This window comes from Cucumis melo, chromosome 9 (assembly GCF_025177605.1).
Source record: "Cucumis melo cultivar AY chromosome 9, USDA_Cmelo_AY_1.0, whole genome shotgun sequence".
Lineage (NCBI taxonomy): Eukaryota > Viridiplantae > Streptophyta > Magnoliopsida > Cucurbitales > Cucurbitaceae > Cucumis > Cucumis melo.
Window position 1 is genome coordinate 21395022 of NC_066865.1, and position 12463 is coordinate 21407484.

The 12463-nt window shown below is 32.0% G+C and overlaps 3 protein-coding genes and 1 non-coding gene across 5 annotated transcripts; 1 reads left to right on the forward strand and 3 right to left on the reverse strand.

The window, feature by feature from the left end:
• Positions 1–269: 269 nt before the first annotated feature.
• LOC103504656 (60S ribosomal protein L7a-2) lies at positions 270–2399 on the reverse strand. Its single transcript, XM_008469037.3, has 6 exons — positions 2199–2399; positions 1916–2117; positions 1102–1271; positions 857–985; positions 683–775; positions 270–582 (listed from the first exon to the last, which is right to left on the reverse strand). Exons 1-6 carry the CDS (start codon positions 2244–2246, stop codon positions 451–453), a joined length of 774 nt encoding a protein of 257 aa, XP_008467259.1. The 5' UTR covers positions 2247–2399; the 3' UTR covers positions 270–450.
• Positions 2400–4519: 2120 nt separating this feature from the next.
• On the forward strand, positions 4520–6812 carry LOC103504657 (60S ribosomal protein L7a-2). Of its 2 annotated transcripts, XM_008469038.3 has the most exons (7): positions 4520–4641; positions 4737–4781; positions 4865–5066; positions 5737–5906; positions 6023–6151; positions 6243–6335; positions 6434–6812. In XM_008469038.3, exons 1-7 carry the CDS (start codon positions 4639–4641, stop codon positions 6563–6565), a joined length of 774 nt encoding a protein of 257 aa, XP_008467260.1. In that variant the 5' UTR covers positions 4520–4638; the 3' UTR covers positions 6566–6812. The 2 variants fall into 2 exon arrangements, with proteins under 2 accessions (XP_008467260.1, XP_050945716.1); XM_051089759.1 differs by having other exon boundaries at positions 6243–6812.
• Positions 6813–7598: 786 nt separating this feature from the next.
• LOC103504658 (secoisolariciresinol dehydrogenase) lies at positions 7599–9791 on the reverse strand. The gene is made up of 2 exons (XM_008469039.3): positions 9419–9791; positions 7599–8526 (listed from the first exon to the last, which is right to left on the reverse strand). Exons 1-2 carry the CDS (start codon positions 9508–9510, stop codon positions 7710–7712), a joined length of 909 nt encoding a protein of 302 aa, XP_008467261.1. The 5' UTR covers positions 9511–9791; the 3' UTR covers positions 7599–7709.
• A 1879-nt stretch (positions 9792–11670) lies between these two features.
• Positions 11671–11742, reverse strand: TRNAT-CGU (transfer RNA threonine (anticodon CGU)). Its single transcript has one exon. It is a non-coding gene; the product is annotated as a tRNA-Thr (tRNA).
• Between the last annotated feature and the right edge of the window lie 721 nt (positions 11743–12463).

The window sequence follows — 12463 nt, forward strand, 5'->3', positions numbered from 1 at the left end:
ATTCGAAGAATCAAAGGTCCAAAAACAAGAACTAAAATCAAAGATAAGGTTGCTCTACCATGGACTACCTTATTACACATATTTTCAGACAAACTATACAAGTCAATTAACGATTTTTATTCAAAATTATAATAATTAAATTACAATTTTGATACTATGGTAAGAATCATTTTTATTTTTATTATTTCTTCATAAAAATTAAAGTTTTAGATTGAATAAGTACCATTCTGGGATGGGGGAACAGGAGGGAGCATTTGAAACATTTAAAATTAAAACTAAAATAAATAGAGGTTTATATAGAGAAAATACTGCATCAAGTTCTCTTTAAAAGTAAACAAAATTTCCAAATTCTACTGTTGAGTAAAACTACATACCAAAAAGAATTGGGGTCTCAATTTTTCTCATAAAATAAAATTCAGCAGAGTTACAAAAGAACAACTCTGATTTTACCTAAGACATCCTTTGAGCAGCTTCTTTGGCCAGTAATTTCTCCTTTGCCTTGGTTTTTGCCTGAGACTTTGATCCCATGATTCCACCGCCCCACTTCTTCCTGTATTCGTCGTACTTGTCGTTGAAATTAGCCTTAACATAAAACAAAACAACAAACAAGTAGTTAGATATGAAGCTAATACGGATGCTTTAAACTTGGATCATATCTACGTTTTGTGTGTGTGTAAGGCACCTTAATGGCTTCCAAGATCCTGCTAAACTCCATCTTATCTTCATTCTTCACTGTTGTTAAACACAAAACTGATGCAGTCTTTTTGTGGACAACCTGTTATTAGAAAGGAAAAATTACAAAAATTCATGGCTTCAAAGGAGTGTGGCAAATAAAGGGACATGGTTACCAACTTACCGCTCCCAAACGTGCTTTTCCCTTCACAATGCAATATGGAATTTCCATCTTCCTGCAAAGAGCTGGGAGCCATACAACCAACTCAATTGGATCCACATCGTGTGCAATCACAACCAGTTGTGCCTTGTTCTGAAAATAAAGTGCATAATATATTGATGTTAAAGATAAAGAGAGTGTATCTGATTGCAGACAACATTGCAATTGAAACGAGTGAAAATTTTCAAATGTATGGAATAAAAGATGACCTGCTCAATGAGGTAGGTAACATGGTTGAGACCATATTTAACAACAATAGGCTTTTTGGCATCGTGTGATTTTCCTTCAGCCTCTTCCTGAGCTCTTTTCAGAAGACGCTCCCTTTTCTGTGTTTTATCCTCTGGCCTATACTTCAAAAGCATCTTGAACAAGTTTGTTGCTGAAAATGAATGGAAAGGCTTTTAAAACCAACCATCTAATAACATTTCAACAAATATCAAAGAACCACATAGAAGATGAGATAAGCATAATTCAAAATATACCTTAAATCTAATCAAAACCACATGGAATCAGGTCAGAAATTTCCAAATGACCAAAATGGAAAATACAAAAATAAAACATTTCATTCGCTATTTTGTACTACAAAGAGAACCATTTATAACAATACAACTATTAGAATGTCTAAATAACCCAAAATGTGAGAAGATCTAAGCATAATAATCCAAGAGACCTAAGGAGAAAAAAACGTTCATACAAGAATTTAGGTTCCAAGAGACTGAAGCTTACTACCAATTCCCAGATGAACTTGCATTGCCAATCAAAACATAGTTTCTCATCTCAAGGTACCCAAACCAAACCATCAATCAAATGGAACAACTTATTTCTTCTTTCATCATAGTAGAAACTTCAACACCTCTCCTAAATTAAGTGCAATCATACAACCTACCCCTCCAAAATCCTAACAAAGTTCATACTTCATAACAAATGTTCCAGCTGAAAACACAAAAAAGCATAAAAAAAAAGACCGAAAAACCCTAATAATGTAATAGGAATCTCCGTGAGAATTTAGTGTTTAATCATTACCAAGATTCTTGTCAAGGGTCTTGGTGAACTGATTCAAAGCTGGTGGAACCTTGAGCCTCTGCTTCAGAATCCTCTTCTTCCTTTGAATTTGAACAACCTTGGGCCATTTGACAAATCGTGTGAGATCCCTCTTAGGCGGCAAAGCCCCACCGATTCCAAACTGCTTTGGACGCTTCTCAAATAGCGGATTCACCACCTTCTCCTGCAAAGAATCCAACGCAATGTTAAAACAAAGCAATAGAGAACTGAAGCAACAAACTCGCCATTAAAAAAATGGATTTACCGGCTTCTTCTTCGCCGAAACTTTTCCAACGGCCTTCTTCGGTGCCATTTTTTGGCGCTGCTGCAACGGGCGATGTAAAACTGGCAAGAAGAAGGAACGAGAAGGGGAGTGTTAAGAAGGCGGGGGAAGAGCTAGGGTTTTGAAGGAAGAAGACAAAGAGATTAAATATAAATTTAATAACATTTTTTTTATTTATGATATATTTCTTTTTTCACGATATAATTATAAACAAACTATTTACCCTATAGAAGGTGTGAGCATCAACATTTACAAAAATCGATCCGAACGATAATGGACCAAACCGACATCCAATAGTCAGATTTATTAAAAATATAGTTGGTGGTCAGTTTAACTAAAATGTTTGAAAAACTAACCAAAATCGACTAGCTAAACATGGTTGTCGGTTTTTCTTAGTATAAATCGACTAGGTCAGTTTTCGACTATGATTTTTGTACAAAACTAAACGATGGTCACCCTACTGTACTTATAAAAAAAATTAAAATTCACTTAAATGATTTTATTATGGAGCGTAAATATTTGTATACTTTGCTATTTATATATATATATAATTTGAGTTTTTAATCTTATTTTAGTAAAGAAAAATAATTAAATAAAACTTTTATGTTTTACTTATTTTTTAAATAGAAATTAAAATAAATGAACCAAACCAATCCCATCTAAATGTTTTCAGTGTGTGCTTGAATTTATTTTTTAGAGATTTTTAGGTTAAAGGAATTTACGATGAAATCATTGTTGATATAATATTTATTTAGCTTACTCAAGTATTTTATTTAAAAATTAAATCTCCAATGCACTTTGATTTGTCAATAAATTTTTTTGCATATCCATGAATGATTGAGGAAAAAATATGAAGGTATATTAAAAAAAATCGACAAACTCATTAAGAATCATGATATCAATGTTATATTTTGAAATTGCATTTTGAATGAGCGTGTTAATATCGTGAAAGATAGTTTAATTATTATATGTAAGTGACATGCATATCATTATCGATATATAACCATCATTAGTTTTACTTATATTGAGTGTAACAACAACGTAGATGTATTATTGATATACTACAATTTGTCTGTTGTTGATTTACAGGATATGCTCAATTGTAATTAATAAAGACAACAATGAATCAAGTGTACCGTGTTTTATGAGATGAAATGCCAAAATAATTGCACTCTTGTCAACAATTTTCTTTTGTAAATCTATGAAAATTATGGCCCAACCGAAATATTAAAATGTACAAAAACAACTTTTAGGAGATGTTAAAAGGAAAAATGGAAAAACTCTTTTAAAATGACTATTTGATGTGCTTATCTTTCTAGTGGACAACGTCACATTTATGTTTTATTTAGATCGAGACTCAATGAACAGACATGTGTGTTTTTAAGGTTTATTGACAAATTGATTAGATGGTTTTGTTCAACCTATATAACATAAAACTTATAATAGTTTCAAAAGTTTATTGAAACATGAAATCATTTATATTTTTTAAATTCTAAAATTTCAAATCATTTGTTTCTAAATCATATTGTTTGATAGACGGAAGTTTTTTAAATATTTTATTTACGTCATATTAGTATGAAGTTACCAAAACAAAACTCAATTAGATTGGATTGACCAATCACTCTCGCTCTCTACTATCTTGTTGTCTAAAACTTCTTTTTCTTATCGCTTCATTTTGTTCCATTTTCCCGTTCTCGCTCTCTCATTCACTTTCGACCTCTTATGTCCCTCATAGTCTCATCACTCACTCTCTTTTGGTCTACTATCTCACTTTCACTCTCAATCTCCTATTCGATCTCCCACTCCATTGCATTTGATGTGTCTAAGTACCGGTAATGACTTTGCTACAACTTTTCAATTGTTGACAAAGAATGGAGAAAGGAAAAATGGAGAATGGTTGACGTGATTGGTGGAAGAAGCATCAAGGAGATGAATAGACAAAAAAGAAAATTAAGAAACGAGACAAAATTATCAACTTTCAAATAGTACAAGAAAACCCATTTAAAGGTTGAGATTGGATCTCTGGTTTAGTCACCAAAAAATCCTAATCTTTAGCAAAAAAAGAAAAGTGATATCCTCCTCTTGGGATCATCATCCGAACCTATCATTAAAAAGATCAAACAAAAGACTCAACTAAAGTGAAATCAATTTAGTTTGATTTGAAGAAATTTTTGAAATTGAATTTTTCTGTCTCATTACAACTTCGAAAACTAAAATAAAGCAGTCTGAACCGCATGTTGGTCGAACCGGTTCGATTCAGGTTCATATATAAAATTTAAAATGTTAGGTTCGGTTCGGATTTTCATAACCGAACCGAACCGTTTCCTTCCATAGCCTTCCTCCAAAATAAAACCCTAACTCTAAACTAGCAATACTGCTGCGGCTCTGTTTGCTTCACCTCGCCCCTCTTCCACCGTGAAAAATGGTACACTCTCCTTTTCTCTCACTCAATCAGTACTTTTAATGGTTTCAATTTATTCTTTGCATTCTTATGTATGAATCTTCTACTATTGAATCAAGGCTCCGAAGAAGGCTGTTGGAAAAGTTTCAGCAAAGAAGAAGCTGGTAAATCCATTGTTTTTTTATGCGAAATTTGTTGTTTCAATTCTCTATTTCTTTGGTTTCACATCGCTTTGGATTCTTTGCAGGAGAAGGTGGTAAACCCACTATTTGAGAAGCGTCCCAAGCAGTTTGGAATTGGTGGGGCATTGCCGCCCAAGAGGGATCTCACTCGCTTTGTCAAATGGCCCAAAGTTGTTCAAATTCAGAGGAAAAAGAGGATTTTGAAGCAGAGGCTCAAGGTTCCACCAGCTTTGAATCAGTTCACCAAGACCCTTGACAAGAATCTTGGTAATTTAACCCTAAATTCTCACGGAGTTTCCTAGTACATTATTTCTATTAGATGGTAATAATTGAATAGTTTAGTTAATTACGGATTGTGTCCCATTTCGGTCTATGCTTTGTTTTTCTGCTGGAACTCTCATAATTTGTTATGAAGTATGGACCTTTTTAGGTTACAGGAGCGATAGGTTTTATGGTTGCGCTTAATTTTGAAGAGGTGTAGAAGAAAAATGTAGTTCCATACCTATCTGATTGATGGTTTGGTTTGGATACCTTGAGATGAGATAATATGTTCTGATTTTATTGGCATTGCAAGTTCATTTGGGAGTCGGTAGTAAGCTTCAGTCTCTTGGAACTTAGATTTTTCTCCAGGCCTCATTTTTCTTATTGGGTTTATTGGATCGTGCTTAGATCTTCTCACTTTATAGTATATGGTCGGGAATGATGCCTTTGTTTTTTTATGGTAATTTTCATTTTTTTTCTGATTTCCATTTTGGAGAACTGTATTAGTATCTGCCTTGATTCCAGGAAACTCTCCTGGTCATCTTTTTATTTGGTTTGGATTGGATATTGGATTTAAGGTGTATTTTGGCTTTTGCCTTTCACTTTTCTTGTTTATTAGCATTTGTTGGAAGTTTGTTAGTCTGTTGTTTTTAAATGCCTTTTCATGCATTTGCAGCAACGAATTTGTTCAAGATGCTTTTGAAGTATAGGCCAGAGGATAGAACACAGAAAAGGGAGCGCCTTTTGAAAAGAGCTCAGGAAGAGGCTGAAGGCAAATCACTCGATGCCAAAAAGCCTATCGTTGTTAAATATGGTCTCAACCATGTTACCTACCTCATTGAGCAGGTCATCTTTTATTCCATACATTTGAAATATTTCACTACTTTCAACTGCAACTTTGTATGCAATAAGATACACTTCTTTTATCTTTAACATCCACATATTATGTACTTTATTTTCAGAACAAGGCACAACTGGTTGTGATTGCACACGATGTGGATCCAATTGAGTTGGTTGTATGGCTCCCAGCTCTGTGCAGGAAGATGGAAATTCCATATTGCATTGTCAAGGGAAAAGCACGTTTAGGATCGGTAACCTTTTCTTTATCCTATTCCTGACAGACATTTTCCAGTACTCTGGAGCCCATGGAATTTTTTCTGAAACCTTTTTCCTTTTCAATAGATTGTCCATAAAAAGACTGCGTCAGTTTTGTGCTTGACAACAGTAAAGAACGAAGATAAGTTGGAGTTCAGCAGGATCCTAGAAGCTATTAAGGTGATGACCACAGTTTACATAGATGTTACACTTGACGCCTACCGTTATAGAGCTTTATTTTTTAATACGTTTACTGCTGTGTTTTTTTTTTTGTTAAGGCAAACTTCAATGACAAGTACGAGGAGTACAGGAAGAAATGGGGTGGCGGAATCATGGGTTCCAAGTCACAAGCCAAAACTAAAGCAAAGGAGAGGCTTCTTGCCAAGGAAGCCGCTCAAAGGATGTCTTAGGAATTCACAGATCAACACTAGAGCAAAGGACAAGGGAGAAGTTTCTAGCAAAGCAGAGGATGTCAAAGCATGGCTTAGTATTTGGTAATGAGCTCTTGTCTAACTTAAGTCATTTTTCCTTGATTGCAAAACAGATTGTTAAGAGGCTTGTCATTGTTATTTTCAGTTTTAAGTTTATTGGATTGAGAAATTTTATTATGTTCTACGAGTTCTACATTATGTTTAAAGCAGGACATTTTGGAATTAATTCTGTTTGGATCCCATTTTTCTTGTATAAGTTAGGTTATATGGTACTTTTACCCTGTTCTCTCTATTCAGCCTCCTGTTATTTCATTGAAAAATTTTCTTAAACTTTTATTATAATACGTTTTCTGAAAGAAATTGCTATCAGCAAAAGTTAAAGGATTCCATTTAAAAGCATTTCCAAGCCTATTTTTTTATAGGTTGAGTTTAATTTGCATATTAAACAGGATCTAACGTTGGGAAAGAGGAATCTAGGGGTGCTTTGTCTTGTGTCAATAGTGCCTACTTTCTTCACGATAAGATGCAATTTTGATCCAAGAGCTTAGTGCTGGTGTTTATTTAGTTTTTTAAATTTCAAAAGAAATACGTTTGGTCTTTGAAAAATAGTTGAATATGGTTTGCATATTCCTTTGACCGTAAATGGGTTAAGTTCAATATATATTTTGACCTATATCATAGTGTGCTAGTAAGACTAGTTTTTACTTGAGTGGCAAAATGTCATCATTTTGAATTAGACATCTACTTTGTTTGCATCTTATAACAAAAGTTTTAATGAACAACTCGCAAATATCTTCATAAAAACTTTGTTTTACATTGTTTTCAAGATTTGGTACAACAACCATCATGTTCGTAAAGGTCTTGACCTTCTTTACTCCTATGGTAAGGCGTGAACTTTTTGGCTGAGTCTCTAATTCGTAATGTTATGTAAAGATGAACTTCTTTGCTAGTTGTTTGAAAGACATCAATTTGACATTTTTCTAACTTTGGCTCTAAAGAAACTCTCCTATACTTCGAAATAAATCTCATCTATTCAGTGTTATATATAATTAAACATTTATTTTGTACTAAGAAAACCTGTATAAATCAAATCATACAACAAATGACCAAAACGACTAGTTTTTCAAGATTCCCCTTGGATTGTATTTTGATCGGGCAGGGAAAAGTTCAAGCTCTTGAAACAAGTAAAGGCTCCATCAACCACCAAATTATGCCCACTTACATACTTAGCATCATCAGATGCAAGATAAAGGGCAGCATTAGCAATATCATTGGTTTCACAAACTGTCCCTTCCAAAGCACTCAAATCAAATATCATCTTCTCAAGTTTCTCCTCTTCGACAGAAGGAAAAAGCTGTGTCATTTCCTCGATAACAAACGGTGTCGGGATCGGAAATGGTGATATGCAATTCACTCGAATACCATACCTACACAACTCTGATGCCAACGACTTGACAATTCCTATAACTGCAACCTTCGATACAGAGTATGTATGTTGAGCCAATCCACCCATGAGACCCGTAACACTAGCCGTGCAGAGAATTGACCCTGATCGTCGAGGAATCATGACACGAGAAGCATGTTTGATACCGGCCAAGACACCACGGACGTTGACGTTCATGACTTTATCGAAGACGGCGAGGTCGAGATCTGAGATGCTTGGAGGAGTGTTGCAAGCAATACCAGCATTGTTGTACATGATGTCAAGTTTTTTGTGAAGAGAGATAGTGAAATCAACAGCATCAGAGATGTTGGACTCTTTGGTAACATCACAATGGATGAAGGTTGCATTTGGTCCTAATTGTTTGGCAGTGTCTTGGCCAAGTTTTTCTTTGATGTCAGCTATTACTACTTTGGCTCCATTACTTATAAATTTCCCAGCAGTTGCCTTCCCAATTCCGCTTGCTGCTCCTGTAATCAGTGCTATCTTCCCTTCAAGTCTAAATATCAAAAACGACCGTTGCAAATATAACGATTAAACATAAAATATTAATAGATATAAAAGGATACGAATAACTTTATAGATATAGTAAAATTTACATCCAACTATTTGACTATACATTTAATTATTACCTTTATTTATTGAAATTATTCTATTTTAAAATTAGGAAATTTTATAGTACGTTTGGTTGTGAGTTTTTTTTATTCTTTTTTCATATTTACTAGGTGAGAGATTTAAATTATTATCCAAAATTTGAATATTTTTTGGAAGCTTGTAGATCTTTAAAGCACTTAAAACAGACAATTAAACAAAAATAGTTGATGGTATTGTGTTTGTGAGCTTATAAACACGCTTTCTATTCTTAAATTTCTAGATTTATTTATCTACATTCTACCCATGTCTTAAAAAATTAAACCAAAATTTGAAACAAAACCTAGCTAAAAAAATGTGATTGACAATTATATTCAACTATTTTACTTAACAATAAAAATCGAAGGAAAAGTAGGTTTAATTTTTTTAAAAATCAAATACTTACTAAACACCATTAATGGTTTTCAAATAAAGCTTAAATCTTTCAACATTTCGATCAATAGTTCTAAGAGCTTTCAATTGAGTATGAAGTGAATCCTAAACCCAATTCGACATTTATCGTAAAACCCACGAACTAAACACAAAAATTGAAACTTTAATGTTCAAATTGACACATATTTGAATATATATCCCTAAGACAAAAGAATTGAAAAGCTTAAAACTACTAGATCTGAAGTTGAAAACATCACACACACACAAACACACACATATACACATACTTTTTAAATTTCAAAAACTATTAATCTCAAATCTATACAAGAAGTAAGACAAAAAAGAAAGAAAGAAAGAAAAGAAACCACCTTCCAGGTTGAGAAGAAAATCTCCTATTGAAGAAGAAGCTCCAAGTAAGAGAATTGTTGAAGAGAGATCTCAGCCGTTGGATCTGGATCATGCTTAATTGATCTTGAAAGATAAAATGGATCTTCAAAGATTTTCGTTTGTTTGAAAAGCTATGAACAATAAGAGTTGGCAATTTTAATGGTGGAAATTGAAGGAAAAGAGATATGTGATGATGAAAAGAGAGAGTTTGATAAGGAAGGCTGTTTTGTGGTTTTGTCTAATATTTGATGTTTTTGGTTGGTTTTTAGTCAAAGGGACATGTTTTCTTGTTTATGTAATCAATCACCCATTTCTATTTTATCTTTTGGTTTTCTTCTTTAAACTAAAATCTGAAAAACAAAAGGAAAAGATGAAGAATTGGGAGCCAAGGGGGATGGCATTATATTTGCATGTTAGTGTTTATTTTAAGACTGACAAGTGCACACACTAAATATTTATTAATATAAGTTTGACCAAAATATACACTTTTGATGCATTTGGTCATTCAAGTTAAAAGATCAACTTGCTTGGTTTTTTATATTTAAATGGACTGAAATTTAAAAAAGAAACGATAAATTAGAAATCAAATTAATTCGGTTATGTTTATCACAGAGAAAATATAATCTTTATGTAATTTGGAAAGTAGGTTTCAGTTGACGATGTTTTTGTTGTTGTTGTTTACTTGTGTTATGTAATTGTTGAAATGTGAGATCCATTGTTGAATATATAATCAACAAAGACAACTTAAGTGTAGAGTTTAGGTTGATTGGTCGATTATAGCAAATAGTTAAAGAAATAACGAGAAAAAGAAACCCTAATGGAAGATTTTTGGTCTTTTTTTTTATAACATCCGACAATAATTTCAATGGATTAATTAGGTGTTTTTATCGAGAAAGGAAATTATGGAGAAAAATGGAATAGCCTTTACCTCTTTCAAGTGCAAGAGTTAGAGTATAAGAAAAAAGAAGAGGGAAAGGAGAAAACATGTGAGTTAGGGAAGGAGCAATGGTTTGGAGGATGGGAAATAGAGAGTAAACAGAGATTGGATGAAGAAAATGACAGATTGTTGGAAAGACAAAAGAATATTAGAAAGCAATAGATTAAAATACACACAATATGTATTTTGGATTGGATGTTTGATTGGGATCATGATTACATGAAATAATGTTTGAGGAATCGAAAGCAGAACGAAAATGGAATCGGAAAGCGTAAAAACGGTGGAAGAGAAGGACAAGTTGAAAACTGTAAAAACAAAAATGAATTTTGTACTACAAATCAAAGTCAAAAGACGTAACTCAAACATGAGCTTTGAATTACTTTACATTACAAACATGTTCTATTATATGGTTTCCTAAACAACCGTTCGTAAAAATACTTTCAAGAGTTTAAATTTAAAAGAAAAATTGCAATAAATCTTAAAACTAGTTCTCTTTGTTAGATAGAAGTTTAACTTTTTTTATTGAATATATGATTAAAATATTGTTTTGATTTTTATACTTTGAAGTTTGTTCAATTTTAGTTTCTATACTTTCAATAAATCTTAAATTTAATCCCTCAAAGTTAATTTATATACCACGAAGGAACAATGATACCAAACCAACGAAGGAGAGACAACGACAAAGGGAGGTTAAGAGAGACAATGCCAAGAGAGCTCTAAAAAAGACAGGGAGTAATCTCGTATTAACCAAACTAAGAAGAAGTGAGCAAAAATAATTCTCCAATCGAAAATTTTGCCAAATCTCATCAAACTAAACTCTAATGTCGATCATGACCGACGTCCTTCTTGTCATTGTACATGCACGTCTTTTTATTATTTATTACCAAAAATAAACGATATAATATGATAGAGCTAGAAAGAGAAAGTTAATAATTGGAGCCTTATCTTTTTGTTCATATTTATTATTGCATGTTAAAAAAAGTAGGAGTTTAATTGTTAAAATTATAAGCCACACACAAAGTTTATCCAAATAGAATGCAATGTTAGAAAAGTTTAGTGTTTAACTGATCAATACAATTATAAGTTCGAAGTTTTAATTGATACAACCTCCAAAAGTTTAAAAATATAAATGAATATTTCTTCTATATTTTATTTATTTCACCGTCAAATTACACTCTTTTTTCAAAAGACCTAATATTAGGTTTATATGGAAATCGTTAGTGTTTTATTTTAAAAATATTCTTAAACAAATACCTTGAGACTTAATTAAAAGATAAGTTCAAAAGACGTAATATTAGCTCCCAGCGAGGATCGAACTCGCGACCTTTCGCTTACGAAGCGAACGCACTACCACTATGCTATGGAAACAATTAACGATTGCAAATTGGTCATTTACTATTTAAAATTATTTTTTAAATTTTTTTTGGGCATACCATTGGAAAAATACAATCCAACTTTGTGGTTCGTTCTAATAGTAACCTTAATTTTTTTTTAGATTGAAGTAACAACCTTAGGAGGTATCGTTTGGTTTAAGGTTTTATAGATGTTTGGGAATGACATTGGGAAAAGGACGTTTGAGAATAAAATATGACATATTTGATTGTGCATGAGAAATGCTATCACAATTTTATTGAAAAAAATTATGTTAGAATTTAATTTTGAAATTAAACAAAAAAAATGTCTAATATAAATTAAACAGTATATTGATAAAAATTAATTAATTTGGAATCAATAATAACTTTAACTTTAAGCACTTGAAAATTGAGTAATTGATAATTATTTTTTTTTCTAAGGGATTGATGATTAAAATTAACCTAACTGTAATAATTAATTATAAGCTAATACTTATTCATGTTATAATTAATTAAGTTTATCGTTAGCGATTTCAGTTTTAATTAAGTAATATAAGAAAATGTATATTTTAATACAATATATTATATAAAAATGAAAAAAAAAAAAAAAAGAGAGATAGAAATATGATTAGATTAACTAATTAATTAATGATTTGGGTAATGAAATAATTGTATTCATTTAATAAACTTTTATTGTAAAATAAGTTTGGTAAATATTTTAATAAATTATTACTAGT